We start from the raw sequence: 26,810 nt of genomic DNA on the forward strand, positions 1-26,810 counted from the left end.
TGACTCTTCTCTGGTCACACAAGCAAGATATGTCTTTGTTAATTTACATATGTATCAAGTCGTTGTGTGTTTTTTTTTTTTTTTTTTTTTTTACACAATAAAAGCACAGAGAGCTATGGGGACTGGATATTGCAGATGTGCTAGTGGCCATCTAGCAACCCATGTCCTCAGCTCTATACACAAAATCCCGGTGACAGGTTCCCTTTAAGCCTTTGTGACTGAACAGCTCAATATTTTTAATAAAGGCCAATTGAAATTGTTTTTTTTTGTTTTTTATTTATTTTATTTTAGCCAAAAAAGTCAAATGCAATCATACAAAATTGACTCCAAAGGTGTACATAGCCTTTTAAATAGAAGTTGCATGTAGCATTCAAGTTGCTGAGCTACAGATTGTTGAAATATTTTTCTTTTTTGTGCAGCCTCCAAAGGTAGCAAAATAACAGCTCAGATCATTGTGGGAACTCCAGGAACCGTGATGGATTGGTGCTTTAAGATAAAGCTTTTTGATGTTAAGAATATCAAAGTATTTGTCCTGGATGAAGCTGACGTCATGATTGGTCTTCAGGGTCATTCAGACCATAGTGTCCGAGTGAAGAGGTAAGTCTTTATGGATTGAAGTGGCGCCTGTAATTTTAGATGTTCCCAAATAGTTCTGCCATTTCAGTCCTTCACTGCATGCAGAACCTGCATATTCCAGGTAGAGAGTGCAAATTTCATGTTTCTGCTTGGTAAGGTTTATAAAACGAATTAAATGGCTTGTACATCAAGTTTAAACCCAGTCTGTAAATGTATTCTCCTGGAAGTGATGCTGCAGAACTCCCTTGCAGTCAGCTTTTATCACTAGAGGAAGCGGAGTGCTTGTCAAACTTCCCCATGGAGTGTGCCTGCCAGGGAGATGTAGTGGCACCCATTCATACGACCTTGTATTATATGGAGGTGCCTAGTCCAGCAGAGATGTTTTTCTTTGCATCAGCTCCTCACTCTATAGTTCAGAGATGGCACCAGGACCCCTTCAGAGATGTATTTCCAACTTATACCTTTATGGTATATATACACCTTGTTATTTAATTCTGCAGGGAGTGTAGTTGCACAGAAACAAACTTCACAATATCCATGTTCTCCAAATACAAGTTGAGTAAGATGGGAATAGCCCTTTAAGGCTGGTTTCATGCAGGTTTTTAGCCCCCCCCCCCCCTCCTTATGTCATCAGGGGTCACAGAACAGTTATAGCTGCCAAAGCTAAAACTGTGTGACTCTTTCTATCTAAATCCATTTATTCTAATCTATTTGTGGTTACTAAAAAGACTGATGGTTTGCTGAATGTTGGACCGGCAGTAAGGACTCATGTGTCGGTCAGGCACTTGCTGCGGACAGCAAATTGTGGTCAGCAATGCACGGGCGCCGACCGTTAGGCCACTGCTTGTGGACGAGGACCCATTCACTTAAATGGGGTCCGGCATCCGCATCTGACGGTCCGCATCACAAAAAAAATAGTGCACGCACTACTTTTTTGCAATGCGGAGCCATGGACAGAAACCCCACGGAAGCACTCCATGGTGCTTCCGTGGGGTTCTGTGCCTCTGTTCCGCACCGACCTTCCAGATTGCGGACCCATTCAAGTGAATGGGTCCGCATCCGTGATGTGGTGTGCACACGACCGTTGCCCATGTATTGTGTACCCGCAATACGGGAACTGCTGACCAACGGCTGTGTGCATGAGCCCTTAGACTGAGTGCAACACTTCAAGATGGTGTATCTCCATTCATTGCCTCAATGGAGCAGAGCAAATTTTTCTCTTCTGTGGACATCAGGAGCGCCTACATTCACATCCAGATTGCTCCCTCTCACCAGCCTTTTCTTCAGTTTGCGGTCCTTTCCCATAACTACAAATTTATAGCACTGCCCTTCAGCCTCGCGACTGCATTTTATATTTTCTCAAAGGTACTTTCAGTTCTTCAGACCAGGTGGACCTTCCTTATCTCTTACCTGAATGACTGACATTCTGGTGAAAGCCCCATCTTATTCGAAGAATTAGGTCAGCCTCTGAATCATTGTGGACACTGACTGTCTTTGGCTGTGTCAACTATCAGAAATTTTGCCTTTCCTCAGCCAGGTCGATATCCTTACTCAGGATATTCAACACATCACTGGCCCAGATCCTATTTCCTTTGGACAATTTCTTGTCAATCCCATGGAACTTTCAGACTCTGCTCCAGGAAGGCCATCTCCCCATTCTGCATGAGGGTTCTGCCCTCCATGGTTTCATCCTTACAGGCCTTTTCATTTGGCCATTTTCTCACCTGTCCCCTTCAACAAGCAATCCTTTCTCTGTGGGATCGATATCTGAAGTCCTCCTCCCTTGGAATCTGTGCAAAGCCCTCAAGTAGTTTGCTCTCCTCCCACTTAATCCAGCATTTAAAAATACTTCCTCTCACTCTGATGGATGGTCATCACAGCTGATGCCAGTCTTCACTGCTGGAGTGGTAAACATTCCCATGCAGTTAAGGGCACTTGATTGCCAACAGAATCAAGCCTCCCTGTTATCATCCTGGAGCTTCAGATGGTTTTGGTTTCAGCGGGACAATGGGAAGGGATCTGAACTGTCAAGATGGCATCTGTAGCTCAGCAGAAATGGTGCAGTCAGCCAAGATTTTGGAGTGGTCGGCAGTCCAAGTTCTAGCCCTGTTGGCGGTCCACATTCCAGGAGCTGACGGTTGGATTGCAGATTTTCTCAAAAGGGAGTAAATAAACTCAGGAGAGGTCTCTTCATCCAAATGTCTTTGAGGAAGTGTTTGCCAAGTGTGGAAAGCCAGATGTGGATCTGATTACTTCCAGAATCAGTCAAAAGCACTGCATCATCTTTGAAATGTGGGATCCCTGAGCTGTAAACTGGATGCCTTGATGTCTCCATGGGACCACTTTAGTCTTCTGTACTTTTCCCCCTCTTCTGCTTAGGATCATCAGGAAAATCTGATAAATTGGTATCACGATTATCCTACTAGGCATGGTATGCCGATATCATCCATCTCCTGCTCGGTGTTCCGTGGAGTCTTACTCTGAGGTGACCTCTGTCAGGGACCTGTCTTCCACAAGCATTTAGTCTCCACGTTTAACAGTGTGGTTGTTGAATCTAAAATCTAAAACCTGTCATCATAATTGACCTATACAGCGAATTACATGTTCCTACTGTTCATGCTCCTTTCATAAACCAGCTTTATTTATGCTTAAAAGTATGTCAACTTTAAAAGTGTACCTGACATCACCACCAGGTAGCTCTTGGAGTCATTGGAGCATTGCCCTGGATGAGACAGGTCACGAGTCTCCCCTCCGCTCTCTTGCCCATCGCACTCTTGCATACCACCCCTTGCCTTCGTGATGTAAGCAGCACAAGGAGGTTTTCTGCGCCAGAGCAAGATTTCGCTTAGGTGGGCGTTGGCATCAGGAAGACGAGAGGCTGCCTGTGAGAGCAAGGAGGGCAGAAGGCCGGGGAAGAGGACTTTTGACTTGCTTCATTCAATGAAGCTCCCCAACTCCATACACTACCTTGTGATGACATTGGGTACATTTTCAAAGTTGATTTTTGACATGTAGACAATACTTTTGAGCGTAAATAAAGCCAGTTTATGAAAGATGGAAGGATGAACAGTAGGAACATGTAATAAGGTGTATAGGTAAATTCTGATGACAGGTTCCTTTTTAAAGCCTAACCCTGTAGGAAGAGGAAAGGAAGATCTTACTGATCTGCGGATGAAGTCCCCAAGAATGTAAAAGAAATGGAGCTGTGGAGATAACTTATAAAAGCAGAGCAGGAGTTTGAGGATGGCGTTTTGCATCAGAATCCAGAGGACTGGAGAGCTGCAGCCGAATGAAGATCGCATCCTGCCAAGAGAAATGATGGCCCAGGGTGGAGTCGGTACTTGAAGCGGTGAGAAACTTTTGGGCCGTAGAAGAGGAGGGGGAGGATGTGGCCGTACTAGCAGAGGAAGCCCTACCCACTGAAGTTAGGCTCTGCTCTTCTCTTAGGCGCCCCTATATACTGTATGGGGGCAGCCACAAGGAGGCTTTATACTGTATGGGGGCAGCCACAAGGAGACGTTGCACTGTATGGGGGCAGCCACAAGGAGACGTTGCACTGTATGGGGGCAGCCACAAGGAGACGTTGCACTGTATGGGGGCAGCCACAAGGAGACTGTTGCACTGTATGGGGGCAGCCACAAGGAGACGTTGCACTGTATGGGGGCAGCCACAAGGAGACGTTGCACTGTATGGGGGCAGCCACAAGGAGACGTTGCACTGTATGGGGGCAGCCACAAGGAGACGTTGCACTGTATGGGGGCAGCCACAAGGAGACGTTGCACTGTATGGGGGCAGCCACAAGGAGACGTTGCACTGTATGGGGGCAGCCACAAGGAGACGTTGCACTGTATGGGGGCAGCCACAAGGAGACGTTGCACTGTATGGGGGCAGCCACAAGGAGACGTTGCACTGTATGGGGGCAGCCACAAGGAGACGTTGCACTGTATGGGGGCAGCCACAAGGAGACGTTGCACTGTATGGGGGCAGCCACAAGGAGACGTTGCACTGTATGGGGGCAGCCACAAGGAGACGTTGCACTGTATGGGGGCAGCCACAAGGAGACGTTGCACTGTATGGGGGCAGCCACAAGGAGACGTTGCACTGTATGGGGGCAGCCACAAGGAGACGTTGCACTGTATGGGGGCAGCCACAAGGAGACGTTGCACTGTATGGGGGCAGCCACAAGGAGACGTTGCACTGTATGGGGGCAGCCACAAGGAGACGTTGCACTGTATGGGGGCAGCCACAAGGAGACGTTGCACTGTATGGGGGCAGCCACAAGGAGACGTTGCACTGTATGGGGGCAGCCACAAGGAGACGTTGCACTGTATGGGGGCAGCCACAAGGAGACGTTGCACTGTATGGGGGCAGCCACAAGGAGACGTTGCACTGTATGGGGGCAGCCACAAGGAGACGTTGCACTGTATGGGGGCAGCCACAAGGAGACGTTGCACTGTATGGGGGCAGCCACAAGGAGACGTTGCACTGTATGGGGGCAGCCACAAGGAGACGTTGCACTGTATGGGGGCAGCCACAAGGAGACGTTGCACTGTATGGGGGCAGCCACAAGGAGACGTTGCACTGTATGGGGGCAGCCACAAGGAGACGTTGCACTGTATGGGGGCAGCCACAAGGAGACGTTGCACTGTATGGGGGCAGCCACAAGGAGACGTTGCACTGTATGGGGGCAGCCACAAGGAGACGTTATAATAAAGTCTTGTGGCCACAGGCCACCATACATGCAGTAATACTTTGCGATATACCTTTCCCGCGGCTGCCTCGCTTGTGTGCTCTGATTCTGACATCAGATGCCGGTGGGCGGAGATTTGAATATGGGAGCGAGGAGGAGGGAGAGCCGGGGCGGCCGCTGCGGGAAGTAGTAAGTTTATAATTTCGTCACCAGAGCACACTAGTGAGGCAGCCGCAGGAAAAGAGACACCAGTACTCGCACAGGGGATCGATTCGCCACATATACAATAGAGCCGGCACTGGTGGGCGACGACGGTGATGATGGTGGGTGGAGACTTGGGGAGGCGGAGCAAGAAGGAGCCAGGCCAGGAAGTAGCGAGCGGAAGTAATGTTACTCAGCGGCACTGCGGCAGCGCTATGCAAGGTGCAGGGGCGGGCGGGCGCACGTTTAGAAGTGGTCAGCCGTTTTTTTAATACCGCGGTATATCGTGATACCGGTATATCGCCCAACCCTAGCGCTGACTGATTCACGTGCATGACAAAACACAAGGTGCATGTTAAAATATAACACTATGTAGCGATTACACTTATTATTTAAATGTGACTCAACTCACCATAATGCAGAATTAGTGGGAGCACTGGGCTTGCTTCCGTGCAACGAGACAGTTCTATCTAGGGGTGATGGGCGACAATCACACCTGAAGTGTGTTCCTTATGTCCAGTCTACTCCGTAATCTTGTTTTGGTTGCTGTTACTGCAGAAAACCCTGCTTAACAAAGATAGGATGTTGGAAATGGCAGCAGAGTCTTGAGTGCTTTTGTGGAGATCTCAGGATGTTCTACCTTGACTTTAATCCAGAACGTTGCGAGATTTGATGTCTCAAACATACTTTTCAGGCCGCCATCATTTGCAATCTCAAGCAGTTGGTGGTCTTCTAGCACGGACAAGGTTGCCTCACCAGGCTTGTTCTCAAATGGGTCACGGATACATTCCTTCCTGGTTCGTGGGTCTTGTGTGGTTGGAAAATAACGTTCAAACTCTTTTTTAAAAGCTGAGATAGGTGAGCGTGCAGCAGCTGGGAGAATGAAGGTACAGGCTCGGTCCCTATTTTCACTCGCCGTCCCCACAATTCCAGTTTCACTTTAAATGCTAGCCACTTTATCTGCCAACTTGAAGACAGTTGTCATTCTCCCCTGAAGTGACAGATTGAGGTAATTGAGCAAGTTGAATATGTCACACAAGTAAGCAAGTTTTAAAACCCATTCTTTACTACTGAAATGTGCAGCAAGTGGTGATTCTTTTTCTAAAAGAAATCTATGAAGCGGCTCTCGTAACTCAAACTGTTGCCAGAGATCTACCTCTAGAAAGCCACCTCACTTCTGTATGTAACAAGACGTTTGTGCTCAGTGTCCATCTCCTCACAGAGCTGCTCGAACAGATGGGAGTTAAGAGCATGTACTTTGATGTAATTTATTACTTTAATCACATCTTTCAAAACGCTGTCAAGTTCGGGTGACGTTTTTAGCATTTCTCTGACAGTGCGTAGACTCACATTCAGGCGCAACCTCTTTGACCCGAGTAGTTAAACCAGAAAGCCGTCTAGTCATGGCAGCAGCTCCGTTTGTGCATACACCGACACAAAATGACCAGTTTAGTTTTCCTGTTATGTAATCATCCAAAGACTTGAATAGCTCTGCAGCTGTGGTGTTGGTTGTCAACAATAATGCACATAACATATCCTCATGCACATCCTCCTGAAATATATATCGCACAAAGACTAGCATTATTGCCTTGTTGTCAACGTCAATAGACTCCTCAACTTGGATTGCGTACCACGGTGACTCCTTAATCCTCTCTAACAATTGTACCTCAATGTCCTCTGCTATTTTATCAATTCGTCTAGTTATGGTGCTAGTCGAAAGAGGAACCTGTGCTATCTTTTTAACTGCAGCCTCTTCTAAAAGCTCACGGCAGATGTCCTTAGCGGTAGGCAGGATCAACTCTTCACCAATAGTAAAGGGCTTCTTAGCCTTGGCAATGCGGTTAGCCACTAAGAATGATACTTTCAGTGCCGACACATTTGATGAGGTGGTCTTCAGTAATTTCTTCTGTCCTTTCATATTCATGTTTTTTTTTCTGAAAAAAAAACAAAAAAAAAACTCCAAAGGCTTGTCTTTTGATGCAGGGTGCTTGGTCTTAAAGTCGTGAGGCAGTTTTGAAGGCTTCATTACCTGGTTGGCTAGTCGTTCGCCACATATTACACACAGCGAGTTTGGGGCATGTGAATCACCTGTTGCGATGAACCCGTAATTTAAGTAGGACACTTTTTTTTTTTTTTTTTTCGCGTCTAGTATGTATTCACTTGACTTATACACAGGTTCAACGGCACTATTCTTGTTCTCCTATTTGGCGCATGGCCCTAATAAATCCTGCAATTAAGAATTTAATTTATTGGAGAATCACCACATGGATATTCACATATTGCTGTAACGTTTTGGGCCATAGTGAATACGCCATTTGTCAAGCTGCGATTGGCATGTAGTGTAGCATAGTATAGGCAGCGCCGTATATTGAAAAATCTGTAATTCTAGGTTCAGGGAGGAAGAGACTTCATCCCTTTTCAGTGGACGTTGTTTTCGCTCTAGCTGAGACGTTGTACAATTGCTGCGGACCTCTTCAAAGCCAGGGAGAAGTTGAGCTGTTCTTGCGAGACTAGGTCATTCTTGCAAGAACAGCTCATCTTCTCCCTGGCTTTGAAGAGGTCCACAGCAATTGTATGGCGTCTCGGCTAGAGCGAATACAACGTCCACTGAGCAGGGATGAAGTCTTCTCTAATACCAAGTTTTGAGTTTGATACCAAAAAAAAGTATTGCAACACCAATTCGATACCATGCAAAAAAAAAAAAAAAAATACTCATGTTAACCACATGTTGCATGGGGTTAACGTGTGAGTATTTTTTTATTTTTACTTTTTGCTAAGTATCAATTGCCCATTATGTGAGGAGGTACTTGATGGGGTCACTTACTATTAATGTGAAGCAAATAGAGGTCTAAATTGATAAAGCCATGTGCCTCATATTAATAGTAACACCAGCAAGTACTTCCTGACATAATGGACATTGAGCAGCATGGGGTTATTGTGTGGGTTGGTGTTGGGTACTACAGTATAAGGTTACTGGCTATTAATGTGAGACACATGGAGTCTAAATTGATAAAACCATGTGCCACATATTAATAGCAACCTCGTCAAGTACCCCGCTTAACATAAGGGACAACATGGGGTTAATGGCATCAGGTACATGCTGGAGTAACTTGCTGTTAATATGAGGCACATTGTTTTATCAATTTGGACCTGCATGTGACTCACATTAACAGTAAGTAACCTCATCATGTGTACCTCATGTTAATGGTTAACCCAATGTTGCCCATTATTTCATGAGGTGCTTGGGGGCCACTTTTTAATCTGAGGTACATGGGGGTACTAATGTAATAGCACCATGTACCTCAGATTAATAATAGGTGACCCCATCTGTGGGACAGTGTGTGGGTACCTGCGCTTTTCAGATCACTAATGGCTGGGGACTGGACAGTGGCGGATCCAGAGCCTGGTCTCGGGAGGGGCACTTCCATATTGTTTTGTGGCGGTGGACAGAAAATAATGTGGTGCTTATAGAACAGACTATTTTATTTAACCTGTGTGAGCAGAAGAAATGCTCGGTCTATAACTAAGGACTATCAGGGGACATTATACAGGGGGTAATAGAACAGAGGGATATTAGGGGACATTATATAGGGGTAATATAACTGAGGGGTTGCAGGGGACATTATGCAGTGGTAATATAACTTATATTACCCCTATATCAGGGCTGGCCAACCTGCGGCTCTCCAGCTGTTGTAAAACTACAACTCCCACGATTCCCTGCTGTAGGCTAATAGCTGTAGGCAGACTGGGCATGCTGGGAGTTGTAGTTTTGCAACAGCTGGAGAGCCGCAGGTTGTCCAGCCCTGCCCTATATAATGTCCCTGATAGCCCTCAGTTATATTACCACTGTATAATGTACCCTCTGTTATATTACCCCCTGTATAATGTCCCCTGATATGCTCGGTCTATAACTAAGGACCATCAGGGGACATTATACAGGGGGTAATATAACTGAGGGCTATCAGGGACATTATATAGGGGTAATATAAGTTATATTACCACTGCATAATGTCCCCTGCAACCCCAAAGTTATATTACCCCTGTATAATGTCCCCTAATATCCCTCTGTTATATTACCCCCTGTATAATGTACCCGGATACCCTCAGTTATATTACCACTGTATAATGTAGCCTGATAACCTCTGTTATATAACTGAGGGTATCAGGGTACATTATACAGGGGGGGTAATATAACTGAGCTGAGGAGGGGTTCTGGGTACATACTTTATATGCATAGTGTGTACTGTATTATAACTTATACTTATAGGGTCTCAGCCAGGCACCTGGAGTCACGGATTTTGAAGGATTATTGCTGGTTTTCTGGCCCCGTACTGCCAGCCCAGATGTTGTAGCTGCTCACATGACGGTCCTACTGAGTCACTCTGGTCAGGGACGTCCTCTTACATATTCAGGTGTCCTATAATGTGAACATGGGGTGTCTTAACTTAAGGAAGCAAATCAACACAATACAGACGTGGACAAAATTGTTGGTACCCTTTGGTCAATGAAAGAAAAAGTCACAATGGTCACAGAAATAACTTTAATCTGACAAAAGTAATAATAAATTAAAATTCTATAAATGTTAACCAATGAAAGTCAGACATTGATTTTCAACCATGCTTCAACAGAATTATGTAAAAAAATAAACTCATGAAACAGGCATGGACAAAAATGATGGTACCCCTAACTTAATATTTTGTTGCGCAACCTTTTGAGGCAATCACTGCAATCAAACGCTTCCTGTAACTGTCAATGAGACATCTGCACCTCTCAGCAGGTATTTTGGCCCACTCCTCATGAGCAAACTGCTCCAGTTGTGTCCGGTTTGAAGGGTGCCTTTTCCAGACTGCATGTTTCAGCTCCTTCCAAAGATGCTCAATAGGATTGAGGTCAGGGCTCATAGAAGGCCACTTTAGAATAGTCCAATTTTTTCCTCTTAGCCATTCTTGGGTGTTTTTAGCGGTGTGTTTTGGGTCATTGTCCTGTTGCAAGACCCATGACCTGCGATTGAGACCAAGCTTTCTGACACTGGCTAGTACATTTCTCTCTAGAATTCCTTGATAGTCTTGAGATTTCATTGTACCCTGCACAGATTCAAGACACCCTGTGCCAGAGCAGCCCCAGAACATAACAGAGCCTCCTCCATGTTTCACAGTAGGGACAGTGTTCTTTTCTTGATATGCTTCATTTTTTCGTCTGTGAACATACAGCTGATGTGCCTTGGCAAAAGCTTCGATTTTTGTCTCATCTGTCCACAGGACATTCTCCCAGAAGCTTTGTGGCTTGTCAACATGTAGTTTGGCATATTCCAGTCTTGCTTTTTTATGATTCGTTTTCAACAATGGTGTCCTCCTTGGTCGTCTCCCATGTAGTCCACTTTGGCTCAAACAACGACGGATGGTGCGATCTGACACTGATGTTCCTTGAGCATGAAGTTCACCTTGAATCTCTTTAGAAGTCTTTCTAGGCTCTTTTGTTACCATTCGGATTATCCGTCTCTTAGATTTGTCATCAATTTTCCTCCTGCGGCCACGTCCAGGGAGGTTGGCTACAGTCCCATGGATCTTAAACTTATGAATAATATGTGCAACTGTACTCACAGGAACATCTAGTTGCTTGGAGATGGTCTTATAGCCTTTACCTTTAACATGCTTGTCTATAATTTTCTTTCTGATCTCTTGAGACAGCTCTTTCCTTTGCTTCCTCTGGTCCATGTCGAGTGTGGTACACACCATATCACCAAACAACACAGTGATTACCTGGAGCCATATATATAGGCCCAATGGCTGATTACAAGGTTGTAGACACCTGTGATGCTAATTAGTGGACACACCTTGAATTAACATGTCCCTTTGGTCACATTATGTTCTGTGTTTTCTAGGGGTACCATCATTTTTGTCCATGCCTGTTTCATGAGTTTATTTTTTTACATAATTCTGTTGAAGCATGGTTGAAAAACAATGTCTGACTTTCATTGGTTAACATTTATAGAATTTTAATTTATTATTACTTTTGTCAGATTAAAGTTATTTCTGTGACCATTGTGACTTTTTCTTTCATTGACCAAAGGGTACCAACAATTTTGTCCACGTCTGTATGTTGGGCCGCAGCCTTCGTCCCCCAGTGGGAGGGGCACACTCTGGCGCGAATTCTGCCCGCTTTACTTCCCCCTCCCCCAGAACCTGCTGAGCTCCGCCTACCTGGCCAGCCATTTCTTTAGGCCGGGCACCGGGTTATCTGGGGTTCTACCTCTTGTACAAGTGTGTGTAATGCTGAGGCATTTAACCCCTTCCTGCCTCTTGTCATCCAGGCCGGCATCCTAGTTTATAAAAAAAAAAAAAAGTGCATCCATACAGTTCCCCCTCATCACCGCAGGACCACCCTGTCTGTGTGGTCCCAGACTGGGCCCGGGCCCAATCTCGGATAAGAAGGACCTCTCATAGTTCCCAATCTGCCCTCCGGGGCAGTTTGGTTGATAATTCTCCACCTTCGCAAATCCGCGGAGTACAGCTGAAGTTTTCCCAATCCACCCTCTGGGTCGTTTGGTTGATAATTCTCCACCTGCGTAATCCAGTGAAGGACCTCTGAAGGATTTCCAATCCATCCTCTGGGGCCGTTTGGTTGATAATTCTCCACCATACAGTGGAGAACCTCTGGCATTCCTAATCCACCCTCTGGGGTCGTTTGGTTGATTTAATTTTCCACCTGCGCAACTCAATAAAGGACCTCTGACATTCCCAATCCACCCTCCTAGGTCTTTTGGTTGATAATTCTCCACCTGCTCAATCCAGTGGGGGACCACTGGCACTTCCCAGTCCACCCTCCGGGGTAGTTTGGTTGGTAATTCTCCACTGGCGCAATTCAATAAGGACCTCTGACATTCCCAATCCACCCTCCCGGGTTATTTGGTTGATAATTCTCCACCTGCACAATCCAGTGGGGGACCACTGGAACCTCCCAATCCACCCGCCAGGGTCGTTTGGTTGATAATGCACCGCCTGCGCAATCCGGTGGAGAGACCTCTAGAAGTTCCCATTCCACCCACTGGGTAGTTTGGTTGATAAATCCACCTGCGCAGTCCACAACTGCCAGGGGCGCGATTCTGAGGGGGTAGTCCTACGCGCAAGCGGACCACAGCAGGACATCTTTATCCTCGAATATCTCCGCACCCCCACCCATCCTGCCTTGGTCACGCTCAGACACACCCTCCCTCACAGGGGAGAGACCGTCCAGGAGGGAGGATCACTGATTCAGACCCTGACAGAGTCCGAAGCAATCTCCCAAGATTGTGTCTACGGTGGCCAGTTGTATGCATTACCCCCTTCCTTAGGCGGAGTAACTGCACTACTTTGGGATACAGTCCTTGCCTTATACATTGTCCCCTGCCATAGGTGGACTACGTACAATAACATTTGGTTCAGTACCTGCCATATGCATTAGCCCCTTTCATAGGTGGCACGATTACATTATGTGCTGTATGCATTACCCTCTTACTTAGGTGCAATAATTGCACTCCCACGGGGTACAAGACATGCCATATGCACTGGTTCTCGCCGTGGGCATTACCCCCCCTTCATAAGTGGAGTATCCTCCCTACCACTGGCTTAAGTACTTGCCGTATGCACGCCACCTTCCAGGTAAGGTAATTGCACTACCAGTGTATACGGTCCCAACTGTCGTGCTATCCTTCCATAGGCGGAGTGTTGCACATCACCGTGCTTCCTGTTGCATTACCCCCTTCCACAAGTGATCCACTAGCGGGGGAATAACTAAACAGCTTCAGATGCTGCAATTCAGCTGCGCCACGGCTCTAGGTGCCTTCGCTTGTTTCACAAGTGGGCGTGGCAACAGTCTGTACTCTTACTCTAGTGCTATATGGGTGCCGCCAGTAGACACGGTGGCTATTCCTCAATGTATCCTTTTTCTTTTGGTGCTGGTTTTGCGCATGATTATAACATCCTCTGTCTTCTCAGGGGGTTTCCTAGCATCACTTGTGTCCTAGACACCCCCATCTCCATGACCCTCCATTGTTCCAGTCGGTCATAATATTGTCTGCATCAATACGTAGTGCATACACCATTGCAGGCTTAGACATAGCCTATTCCTTTCCTGTCTTTCTCTCCCCCCTCCCCCCTCTGGCTCATGGTTTATAGCCACCCCGCAAGCCTTGGTAGCTCCTGTGTTACTACCTTTCCCTCATCTGCTTTTGCACGGGATATTTATTTTGTGGCTCCCATTTCCAGACATGCTCCAGTCCAGACTGGTGGGCTGTGGCGCCCACCACATCCCTCCTTCTACAGGGAATCCTTCCAAGGTTCCTGGTGTGCTAACTGTATCCGCACGAAAGCTTCCCACCTTTTTCTCCCGAGCAAGAGATCCAGAAGCATGTGGAGTGGAAGCCCTGATATCTCATTGGCGGGAGTTCTTCCTCCTTTACGTGTTTTTCACCTTCCCCCTCCTACCCAGGGTCCTACAAAGATCAAGATGGAGGGCATTCCGACAACTCCTAGTCGCCCGGATTGGCCGTTGTGCGTGTTACGCCGACCTCGTTCTCCTTCTCGGAGAGGTATCTTGGTCACTGCCACTCAGAGACGACCTTCCTTCACAGGGTCCGGTCTTACATCACCATTAGGGTTTTTTGGTTTGACGGCATGGCTATTGAAACCGCCATTCTAACACGGACAAGGTTTTCGGCAGACGTCTCCGCACTATGGTTCAGGCCAGGAAGCCTGCATCGCCCAGTATTCCTGGGCTTCTGTTAAGGCAGGGACATCCTCTCACTCCATTTTTTTTCTCTCCCCACAGTCCTATCCTTGGACCTTAGTTTAGCCCTTAGTTCCTTGATGGGTCAGGTGTTGGCGCTTATGTACTGTGGGACATAGCTTTTCCAGCGTCCTCTGGCTTCCCTGGTGCCCATGGAAACATTCCTTCAGGGAGTGGCACATACGGTTCTTCCGTACCATCCTCTACCACCTTGGGATCTGAAAATAATAGTTCTCTCAGCCCTCCAGTCTTCTCCCTTTGAGCTATTGCGGGAGATCTCACTCAGACTCCTGTCCTGGAAGGTAGTTTGACTATCACATCCATCAAACGGGTGTCGGAGATGGGGGTGCGCTCTCGCAGAGAACCCTTCCTGGGTCTTCACAAGGATAAGGCGGTTCTCCGGTCCATTCCTTCTTCTCCCGAAGGTGGTCTCTGTCTTCCACATCAATGAAGAAATTGTCCTTCCTTCACTGTCCCTCTCCTTTACACCCTAGGGAAGGGACTTGTGTCATTGACGTTGTCAGGGCTCTGATCATTATTGGCAGCCTCCATTCCCTTCCGGCGTACGGACCCCCTTTTTTTGACATCCGGATGGTCCTCTCAAGGGATTGGCGGCCTCCAAGGTGGCAATTGCACAATAGATTTGGTCTGCAAGTGCTGAACCATACCGCACCCGGAGCAGGGTTCCGCCCTAAGGTGTCACATCAGGCTCCTCTAGAACAGTGGGCGCTTCTTGGGCTCAGAGGAATCGCGCTTCGTCTGCACAGTTGTGTAACGCGGCTACTGGTCCTCCTTACACACATTCACAAAATTTTACCAGGTGCATACGTATGCATCGGCGGATGCTGACTTGGGCCGCATGGTCTTGCGGGCGGCAGTTTCTTAGATGCTTGCAGGGACACTTGCTTCCATAGGTCTGTGGTTTTCCCTCCCCGTGGACTGCTTTTTGACGTCCCACGGTTCCTGTGTCCCCCAATGAATCTGGGTGAGAAAAGGAGATATTTGTATAACTTACCAGTAAAATCTTTCTCGTTCATTGGGGGACACAACACCCACCCAGTATTGTTGTTTTTGTGGCAGTTGCTGGTTTGTAATCTCCTCAGTCCCTTTATTAGGGATCCTCGGGACATGAATTTATATTTCCATGACGGTCTTTAAGACCGAATAAAGTCCCTTTAGGGATCCCTATTTCGCAGTTAAAAGCGTCAACTTTATTAATTTAATTTCTACTTACAAATATATAAAGAAAAAAAAACAAAGAATGGGTTAAAACTCTCAGCTGTATGGAGTTTTGGACAACTTATGTAAGCCTGGCTGCCTAGTTATGCAAACACTTGGTGGCAATGTCTGACAACTGGCTAGTTACAGTAATTGTCTTTTATTGTATTAATGTGAGGACCTGTATTATATCACACCTAGCTTTTTAGAAGGATTTATATAATATTTCTAATGTAGACTCAGCGTTTTAAACCATATACTTATTATAATTAGGAATGTATATGACGACCTGTATTGAACAGGCTCTGCTTTGGGTCACAGATGTATCAATTCCCTATTGAACACTTTAATAGCAAACGCCATATACAAAGTTTCACCAGCTACAATGTAACCTCTATTTATCTCATAGAGGTCAATGTGGGTGTCTCTCTATATACAATGCCCTGCTGCATACTCTTGTGCCTGTTAATAGACACTACCTTCCACTAGAGGTCGATATTGTACAGTATATCATTGTTTGTATCGGTATGCCTCACTGAACTTCACGGACAATTCTGTATGTACTAGACAGTGTACTTATGTCACTCCATTACTTGCTGCCTAAAATAGGTTCACATTCCTACACCCCACCCGACATGTTTCGCCGCTGTTGCGGCTTCGTCAGGGGATGTGGGGTAAGTGCGCGCGCGTTTGTATCGCCCTCCCTTTATGCATTTTCAAGTACCGCCCATTTCGGTCGCTTAGCCAATCCGGTCCGTGCCTATCGTTACGAGTCAAACAGTATCCGGATTGCGTGTGTCCTGTGCGCCTATAGTCTCAGGAAAATGACGTGCGGTCTCGCTTTGATGACGTCACTCGATGTTTACAAGTTCTATCATGGTATGATTAGTAGACTTCTTAAGGGAACACAGCATAAATCGCTGAATATTAGAGGATAATCGGTTTGGCCAAAGCGATCAATACCTATAGATTATTGTTGTACTTTAATAATATAGATAATAGTTGTAGATAATCTAATCTATTATAGAGATACTGCTACTGGTTCCAGAAAATCTAGCTAGTTAGAGCAAAGTAAGGCAGACTGACACATTATGAGATGAATTTTATTCCATGGATATAAAGAATATATGAATATATGGATATAATGGATATATTATTCCATGGACACAATAAATATACATCCCTGGATATTCTCCCTTTCCTTCTCCCCTTTCTTTCTTTCCTTTTATTTTATAGTCACAATGATTTTTCTTTATATATATATAAATATATATATGCCAGGAATATAGTAAAAGTCTTTCTCACTGTGTTGTAGTCTACCTTTCTTCAGTTCAATATTGTAGCCCCCGCTTCCTCATATATATCACCATCCTATACGGTATCACTCCGACTTTTATTCATTTTATTGATTATTTTTTTATATTTTTATATTAATTTGATTTTTATTATTTTTCTAGAAATATTTTTATTAACTTTATTCAATTTTTGTTATATTTCATTATTAGGTCTTCATTGTGTATTACAGTACTCATTTATAGAGATGGCTTTGAGGCAGGGATATCATTGAACATTGCAGTCATCACTTATTACTAGAATAGATCAAATTTATTATCTACAGGTAATAACTGAAATGGGTTTATGGTATCTTGAGATTTTTATTTTTTATATATATAGGGGGGTCACTCATAGTGACCCCCCTATATATATAAAAAATAAAAATCTCAAGATACCATAAACCCATTTCAGTTATTACCTGTAGATAATAAATTTGATCTATTCTAGTAATAAGTGATGACTGCAATGTTCAATGATATCCCTGCCTCAAAGCCATCTCTATAAATGAGTACTGTAATACACAATGAAGACCTAATAATGAAATATAACAAAAATTGAATAAAGTTAATAAAAATATTTCTAGAAAAATAATAAAAATCAAATTAATATAAAAATATAAAAAAATAATCAATAAAATGAATAAAAGTCGGAGTGATACCGTATAGGATGGTGATATATATGAGGAAGCGGGGGCTACAATATTGAACTGAAGAAAGGTAGACTACAACACAGTGAGAAAGACTTTTACTATATTCCTGGCATATATATATTTATATATATATAAAGAAAAATCATTGTGACTATAAAATAAAAGGAAAGAAAGAAAGGGGAGAAGGAAAGGGAGAATATCCAGGGATGTATATTTATTGTGTCCATGGAATAATATATCCATTATATCCATATATTCATATATTCTTTATATCCATGGAATAAAATTCATCTCATAATGTGTCAGTCTGCCTTACTTTGCTCTAACTAGCTAGATTTTCTGGAACCAGTAGCAGTATCTCTATAATAGATTAGATTATCTACAACTATTTATATTATTAAAGTACAACAATAATCTATAGGTATTGATCGCTTTGGCCAAACCGATTATCCTCTAATATTCAGCGATTTATGCGGTGTTCCCTTAAGAAGTCTACTAATCATACCATGATAGAACTTGTAAACATCGAGTGACGTCATCAAAGCGAGACCGCACGTCATTTTCCTGAGACTATAGAGTATAGGCGCACAGGACACACGCAATCCGGATACTGTTTGACTCGTAACGATAGGCACGGACCGGATTGGCTAAGCGACCGAAATGGGCGGTACTTGAAAATGCATAAAGGGAGGGCGATACAAACGCGCGCGCACTTACCCCACATCCCCTGACGAAGCCGCAACAGCGGCGAAACATGTCGGGTGGGGTGTAGGAATGTGAACCTATTTTAGGCAGCAAGTAATGGAGTGACATAAGTACACTGTCTAGTACATACAGAATTGTCCGTGAAGTTCAGTGAGGCATACCGATACAAACAATGATATACTGTACAATATCGACCTCTAGTGGAAGGTAGTGTCTATTAACAGGCACAAGAGTATGCAGCAGGGCATTGTATATAGAGAGACACCCACATTGACCTCTATGAGATAAATAGAGGTTACATTGTAGCTGGTGAAACTTTGTATATGGCGTTTGCTATTAAAGTGTTCAATAGGGAATTGATACATCTGTGACCCAAAGCAGAGCCTGTTCAATACAGGTCGTCATATACATTCCTAATTATAATAAGTATATGGTTTAAAACGCTGAGTCTACATTAGAAATATTATATAAATCCTTCTAAAAAGCTAGGTGTGATATAATACAGGTCCTCACATTAATGCAATAAAAGACAATTACTGTAACTAGCCAGTTGTCAGACATTGCCACCAAGTGTTTGCATAACTAGGCAGCCAGGCTTACATAAGTTGTCCAAAACTCCATACAGCTGAGTTTTAACCCATTCTTTTTTTTTTTCTTTATATATTTGTAAGTAGAAATTAAATTAATAAAGTTGACGCTTTTAACTGCGAAATAGGGATCCCTAAAGGGACTTTATTCGGTCTTAAAGACCGTCATGGAAATATAAGTTGCTGGTTTGAACCCCGTTGGGGCTTTTGGCATGGTTGGTGTTCCATGTTATTTTTTTTTTTTTTTCTTGGTTGGCTTGCTTCTCCTACTGCTTGTACAAAAACTGAAGCTCTCTCTTCAGGCTGGAGGGGGTATAACTACCAGGGGAGGAGCTAACAACTTTTACTAGTGTCAACGCCTCCTAGAGGACATAGCTATACCCATGGTTCCTGTGTCCCCCAATGAAGAGCGAGAAAGAGATTTTACTGGCAAGTTTATACAAAAATCTCCTTATTAACCCTGTGACTGCCTTACTCCACCAGGGATGCAGACAATAAGCTTCACTTGGTTAGACCTGTATGCTGTTAAATGCAGTTTGCCTGGATGTTCTGTGGCCCTTTTTATCTGGCTACTTAGAGCTTATTATTGGAGCACCATATAATATTTAATTTCTAAGGTCCCTAACTGCTCTGTTCGCTGGCTACAAAGGCTGCCTTAGGCTACTTTCACACTAGTGGCACGGACCTCCGGCAGGCTGTTTCGGCGGGTGAACAGCCTGCCGGATCCGTCCTGACGCTAGTGACCACGTGCCTCTGGACTGCCGCTCTGTCCCCGTTGACTATAATGGGGACAGAGTTCCGGCGAGGCACGGCGCAAAGCTGCCGGAATAATTTAGCAACAGAAGACCGTAATACGTCACTCAGCAGCGCCAACAGAGAAAGGTCCGTGATCCTCACATTGAATTAACATCGCCTGTGATAGACACGTGGGACGCGAGCGGCTCCACAGCCAGGACGCCGGCAGACTCAACGGAGCAAGGGCTCGAAACCAAGTCCCGATTCACCCGACGGTGCAAGTAAAGGTAAGCCCACAACAGTGGGTTCAACAATAAGAAATACCTTGTCAGGTAACAAACGAATGAACTGCTTCGGCTATCTAAGCAAACAATTCTCACTGCAGTTACATACGAATTTACTGCAATAGCCAGCAGTTGGAGGCAACTTAGTATCAGTTTGTGGCGGCTGAAGCGCTTCTCCTGATACAGACGTTTAAGGCTACTTTCACACTTGCGCTTGATCGGATCCGTTCTGAACGGATCCGATCATATTAATGCAGACGGAGGCTCCGTTCAGTACGGATCCGTCTGCATTAATAACTTAGAAAAATTTCTAAGTGCGCAAGTAGCCTGAGGGGATCCGTTCAGACTTTCAATGTAAAGTCAATGGGGGACGGATCCGCTTGAAGATTGAGCCATATGGTGTCCTCTTCAAGCGGATCCGTTCCCATTGACTTACATTGTAAGCCTGGACGGATCCGCACGCCTCCGCACGGCCAGGCGGACAGCTGAACGCTGCAAGCAGCGTTCAGCTGTCCGCCTGGCCGTGCGGAGGCGAGCGGAGCGGAGGCTGAACGCCGCCAGACTGATGCAGTCTGAGCGGATCCTCATCCATTCAGACTGCATCAGGGCTGGACGGAAGCGTTCGGGTCCGCTCGTGAGCTCCTTCAAACGGAGCTCACGAGCGGACAGCAGAACGCAAGTGTGAAAGTAGCATAGTGTTTACTATCTGGTTATAACTGGCAGAAAAAAAAATTGACACATTTCCTTTAAAACTTACAAACTTATTTAGCTTAGTCCCTGTGGAAAGTGTATAGCTGGTGGGAGGAGTGGACACTTTATGCTTAGTATCCGCCTCCTATTGGCAGCAGCTATAGCCCATGAATACTGAAAGGCTGGGAACTTCTTAACCCCTTCACGCATTTGGATGTAACTGTACGTCCAAATCGCAAGTAATTTACTGCATTTGGACGTATAGTCACATCCAAACTGCTTACCGGGGCTGTGACACTATTAAGTGTCATAGCCCATGAGTCTCCTCTCTCCTGGAGAGCAGACACACTGTGGGAAGCAGGAAAGGGACCAGAGTGGTCCCTTGCCGGCAAGCGCTCCAATTGGTTAGTCTCTGCAGACTAACCAATCGGAGCGCTTTAGTGTGAAAATGCCAGTTTCAGGGTGTGATCTCCACACTGGAGATCACAGCCTGAAATCTGGTAAGACCTCCAATGTGCCCCCAGTGCCTCTGAGATTTATATTGCCCCCAGTAACTTAGTGGCCCCCATAATGCCTCCCAGATAACCCCCTGCAGCCTGATCCTCTCTGCCATCAACAGAGTGCCAGCTGTAACTTACAGCTGACTCTCTGCTGCTCTGAGCCGTTTAACCCCATAGATGCCGCGGTCAGTAGCAGCCCGTGGCATCCATGTGGTTGAGAGGGAGGGATCTCCCTCTCCTATCTGGCCGCCGCCGCTGCGATGGCAGCAGTCCGATGGTTGCGATGGCAGCAGTCCGATGGTTGCCATGGCAACCAGAAGCCTTACAAAGGTGTCCGGACTGCCATGTACCTAGGGCTTATCAGACCCTGAGGGTCTGATCAGCCTTAGTGTAATTGTAATACAGACGATACAGTGCATTGCAATAGATGACTATTGCAATGCACTGTATAGCCATCAGGCCCACTGGATCTTCAAGATCCAAATGTGTCTTGATGATTTAAAAAAAAAAAAAAAAAAAAAGCAGAAGGTCGCTCACCGGACGAATTAATTGAAAAATGGATGAAATAACTTTTCCCGGATGCAAATTTCCCCCAGGCATATGTGGTGGAACGGGCCTACAGTCCCTGCAAAACCACCCCTGGCGGGGGCTCCACCTCGCCCCATGCTGGCAAGATTCCTCAACTGCAAAGACAGGGAGGGACAAGATCCTGGTTCTAGCAAGAAGGCATCAGGAAATCAAATTCGACAATACTAGTGTCCCATATTTTCGGATTTCTCCATGGAACTGCAGAAACAACGTGCCACTTTTATGGATTTTAAGAGACTACTGAGAGATGCCAACATCCCTAACTCCATGGGTTACCCTGCAAGACTCGGAGTAGTGGACGGCGACAGAGCGGTCTTCTTCACTTCGCCTGGAGATGCCACTGAGTGACTGACCCTACGACGCAGATCTCCAAGACAATTTTCAGGGACTGATCACCTGAGGATGCTGCCAGACTGGTTTGGCTTAGTTCAGGCATGTCCAAACTGCGGCCCTCCAGCTGTTGCAAAACTACAACTCCCAGCATGCCTGGATAGCTTACAGCTATTAGGGCATGCTGGGAGTTGTAGTTTTGCAACAGCTGGAGGGCCGCAGTTTGGCCATGCCTGGCTTAGTTGAAATGTGATAGAAATATCCAGTTGCAGCTTCTTGATGATGCATAGATTCAATTTAGATGTTGATATAGGGGGTTTTAATATTGGCATAAATGTACTAAATGGCTACATCATAACTGTGGTCGAGGCCTGCATGCTTCTGCCAACCTTCACCGCAGGCAAAGGCATCCCGGTACAACTGGCCTTCAGTCTGGATTAAGACACCGGTCCAGACATACTTCTACAGTTGCCAATACCTAAAGTTAAGAAAGTTTTATAGATTTACTAGGTTGAAAAATTATGGTAGCTTAGTTAGCTACAGTTTTTATGTTGCACTATTGTATACTTCTACACCCACTGCATCATAATTCACTCCTGAGTCTACTTTTATACCCAGGATTCCATGACTGAACTAAAAATCTTATCATGGAATGTTAGGGGATTGGGTACACATCAGAAAAGATCCATGGCTCTAGCTTTTATTAGGAATCACAGCCCACAAATCTTGTGCCTCCAAGAGAAGCATCTTACAGCCAGCACCTCCCAGGTCTTAAAGAAGCCTTGGGTTCAGTGGGTTGCACATTCCCACCACACCTCTTCATCAAGAGTGTCGTCCCTCTTGGTACATAAACAACTACGCTGGGAGGTAATAGACATAGTCAAAGATTCAGAAGGCAGATTTGTCTTTGTTCACTCTTATTGACAACGTACAGTACACGTTATTAGGAAGTTATAATCCTCCCCCTGGCTCTATGCAAGTGCTACCCCTAGCAGCAACCTTTGCAGCTACGTACCCACACGCCAGGGTCATTTGCATGGGAGACTTAAATATGATGTTAGACCCCTCTTGGGACCAATTATTAGATGTAGCAGACCAGAGGAGTGTGGGGAGTCCATTGCATTCCTGGCGGAATTTAGATGGGTGGACCTCTGGAGAGTTCACTATCCCAGAGACGAGTACTCCTGCCATAGCAGGAGCCACACTTCTCTAACTTGGATTGACTAATTATTGGGCAATGGGTTAGTGTGAGATACCTTTTAAGGCGCTCCTCCGCGGTTCCTTACACTCAAGCATCTCGTATATATTAAAAAAAAAGATACTAAACGCTCGGAGCTGGAGATTGAATTGCAGCGCACCACTCTGGAGCAACAATATATTAGACGCCTGGCAGATTCCAACAGGACTGCTTTGCTACAGGCAGGTAGACAATACTTGGCTATCCTTAAAGATAAAGTGGATAGGAAACTGGTCTTCATGAAACAGACAGCGTTTGTGCTGGGAAATCAGTCAGCCAAACTACTAGCTCAACTAATTAAGCATGACTTGCTCTCTTCAGCAATTTTGGCAATTAGAGACTCGGCAGGACAGGAAGTCTGCACGCAGGAAACCATTACGAATACTTTTACACAATTCTACCAATATCTATATCGATCCAGCATAACAGTAACTGAATCAGAGAGAGCCATCTACCTAGGGGGTACAACCCTCCCTACACTCGCCACACTGCAAAGTGCTCAGTTAGACCAGCCAATTTCCTTGGAAGAAATAAAACGGGCCATAGCAGATCTTAATAATGAAAAGTCTCCAGGGCCAGACGGGCTCCCCAAAGAAGTCTATGCTAAATAAGCAGAGGTGTTGGCCCCACAATTGCTATCCACCCTTCACTCTGCCTTGGAGCTGGGGTGTCTACTGGACTCGTTTATGAAAGCCACCATAATACTGTTACTTAAACCCAATAAAAAAAAAAAAACTAGAATGCAGTTCCTATAGGCCTATAGCCCTGTTAAATGTGGATTACAAAATCTTAACCAGAATCTTGGCCACTCGCATTAATTGGGTGATCCTTTCTCTCATTCACCAGGATCAGATAGGCTTTATGCCCAGAAAGTCCACTACGGAGAACATCAGACAGGTACAGGTGGTTACACAAGTGGGCTATTCCTTAAATGCAAATTGGGTCCTAGCTTTGTTAGATACCCCCAAGGTATTCTATTCCATCGAATGGGCTTATCTGATTGGCTGTTTGCGGAGGTTTAGGTTTGGCCCACAGTTCCTCCATAGAGGAACAAAACAGGGCTGCCCTAGGTCACCGCTTCTGTTCGCTCTCGCGGTCTAAACACTGGCAATCAGGGTGAGGAGTAGCGCAAACATAACAGGGGTGAGCCTTGGAGAAAGAGAGGTACGCATAGAACTAATACGCGGACGATATGGTTCTGTATCTGTCCTCGCCTGAGACATCCCTCCGCAACGTGATAGCTTTAATAATAGATGAATTTGGTGAATTCTCATGCCTAAGAATAAACTGGGAGAAATCGGTATACATGCCACTGGGTAGGGCAGATTGGAATGGTCCCTCCTATGTAGAATGGCTAAAAGTGGTAGACACCTTTAAATATCTGGGAATAAATATTACAAAAAAATACACCCAGGCCATGTCACTTAATATCTCCCCTCTTACAAACCATATAAGGAACAAGTTTCAAAGTTGGAAGACTTCGCCTATTTTGGTGGCAGGGAGCATTAACCTCATCAAAATGATTATACTTCCGAAGGCCCTTTATGCCTTTCAACACTCGGAGGTGCATGTACCCAAATCAGTGTTTAAAGAAATAGACTCCTTGTCTAGTGTTTTTTATTTGGGGCAGATCTTGAGCCAAACTTAGCCTAGACACCCTAAAGCGGCCTAAAACAGAGAGAGGCATGGCCTACCGGACAAATATATACAGGTCCTTCTAAAAAAATTAGCATATTGTGATAAAGTTCATTATTTTCTGTAATGTACTGATAAACATTAGACTTTCATATATTTTAAATTCATTACACACCAACTGAAGTAGTTCAAGCCTTTTATTGTTTTAATATTGATGATTTTGGCATACAGCTCATGAAAACCCAAATTTCCTATCTAAAAAAATTAGCATATTTCATCCGACCAATAAAAGAAAAGTGTTTTTAATACAAAAAAAGTAAACCTTCAAATAATTATGTTCAGTTATGCACTCAATACTTGGTCGGGAATCCTTTTGCAGAAATGACTGCTTCAATGCGGCGTGGCATGGAGGCAATCAGCCTGTGGCACTGCTGAGGTGTTATGGAGGCCCAGGATGCTTCGATAGCGGCCTTAAGCTCATCCAGAGTGTTGGGTCTTGCGTCTCTCAACTTTCTCTTCCCAATATCCCACAGATTCTCTATGGGGTTCAGGTCAGGAGAGTTGGCAGGCCAATTGAGCACAGTAATACCATGGTCAGTAAACCATTTACCAGTGGTTTTGGCACTGTGAGCAGGTGCCAGGTCGTGCTGAAAAATGAAATCTTCATCTCCATAAAGCTTTTCAGCAGATGGAAGCGTGAAGTGCTCCAAAATCTCCTGATAGCTAGCTGCATTGACCCTCCCCTTGATAAAACACAGTGGACCAACACCAGCAGCTGACATGGCACCCCAGACCATCACTGACTGTGGGTACTTGACACTGGACTTCAGGCATTTTGGCATTTCCCTCTCCCCAGTCTACCTCCAGACTCTGGCACCTTGATTTCCGAATGACATGCAACAGTCCAGTGCTGCTTCTCTGTAGCCCAGGTCAGGCGCTTCTGCCGCTGTTTCTGGTTCAAAAGTGGCTTGACCTGGGGAATGCGGCACCTGTAGCCCATTTCCTGCACACGCCTGTACACGGTGGCTCTGGATGTTTCTACTCCAGACTCAGTCCACTGCTTCCGCAGGTCCCCCAAGGTCTGGAATCGGTCCTTCTCCACAATCTTCCTCAGGGTCCGGTCACCTCTTCTCGTTGTGCAGCGTTTTCTGCCACACTTTTTCCTTCCCACAGACTTCCCACTGAGGTGCCTTGATACAGCACTCTGGGAACAGCCTATTCCTTCAGACATTTCTTTCTGTGTCTTACCCTCTTGCTTGAGGGTGTCAATGATGGCCTTCTGGACAGCAGTCAGGTCGGCAGTCTTACCCATGATTGCGGTTTTGAGTAATGAACCAGGCTGGGAGTTTTTAAAAAGCCTCAGGAATCTTTTGCAGGTGTTTAGAGTTAATTAGTTGATTCAGATGATTAGGTTAATAGCTCGTTTAGAGAACCTTTTCATGATATGCTAATTTTTTGAGATAGGAATTTTGGGTTTTCATGAGCTGTATGCCAAAATCATCAATATTAAAACAATAAAAGGCTTGAACTACTTCAGTTGATGTGTAAGGAATCTAAAATATATGAAAGTCTAATGTTTATCAGTACATTACAGAAAATAATGAACTTTATCACAATATGCTAATTTTTTTAGAAGGACCTGTATACTATTTAGCAGGCCAGTTGAGACTCATTAAATCCTGGTATACTAATGAGGAACTTCTCACTTCGGAATACAGTGCCCCCCCCCCCCCCCCCAATCATCGGTGGCAGCGGAGAGTTCCGAATTTTAGAAGCATTATACTTAACTGCGCTGTCTGTGGCCGGCCGGGAGCTCCTCCTACTGGTAAGTGACAGTTCTGTGTTATAAGCAATGCGCCGCACAGACCTTTCACTTACCAGTAGGAGGAGCGCCCGGCCGGCCACAGACAGCGCAGGTAAGTATAATGCTTCTAAAATTGCTAAGTAACCATGGCAACCGGGACTGCAGTAGAGTTCTGGCTGCCATGGTAACCGATCGGAGCCCCAGTGAATAAACTGGGACTCCGATCGGAACGCTCCGATTTTAATTGGGGAGGGGGGAGCCTGCACTGGCCATCAATGAATTT

At 45.3% G+C, this 26,810-nt stretch overlaps 1 protein-coding gene across 1 annotated transcript in view; it reads left to right on the top strand.

The window, feature by feature from the left end:
- DDX25 (DEAD-box helicase 25) overlaps positions 1-26,810 on the top strand; it is a 90,605-nt gene that overhangs the window by 33,123 nt on the left and 30,672 nt on the right. Inside the window, exon 4 of the mRNA XM_044277579.1 lies at positions 420-597. Coding sequence (XP_044133514.1) covers positions 420-597 — 178 coding nt within the window. The remainder of the gene's footprint in view (positions 1-419; positions 598-26,810) is intronic.

The sequence above is a fragment of the Bufo gargarizans genome, chromosome 2, assembly GCF_014858855.1.
Source record: "Bufo gargarizans isolate SCDJY-AF-19 chromosome 2, ASM1485885v1, whole genome shotgun sequence".
NCBI classification, from domain to species: Eukaryota; Metazoa; Chordata; class Amphibia; order Anura; family Bufonidae; genus Bufo; species Bufo gargarizans.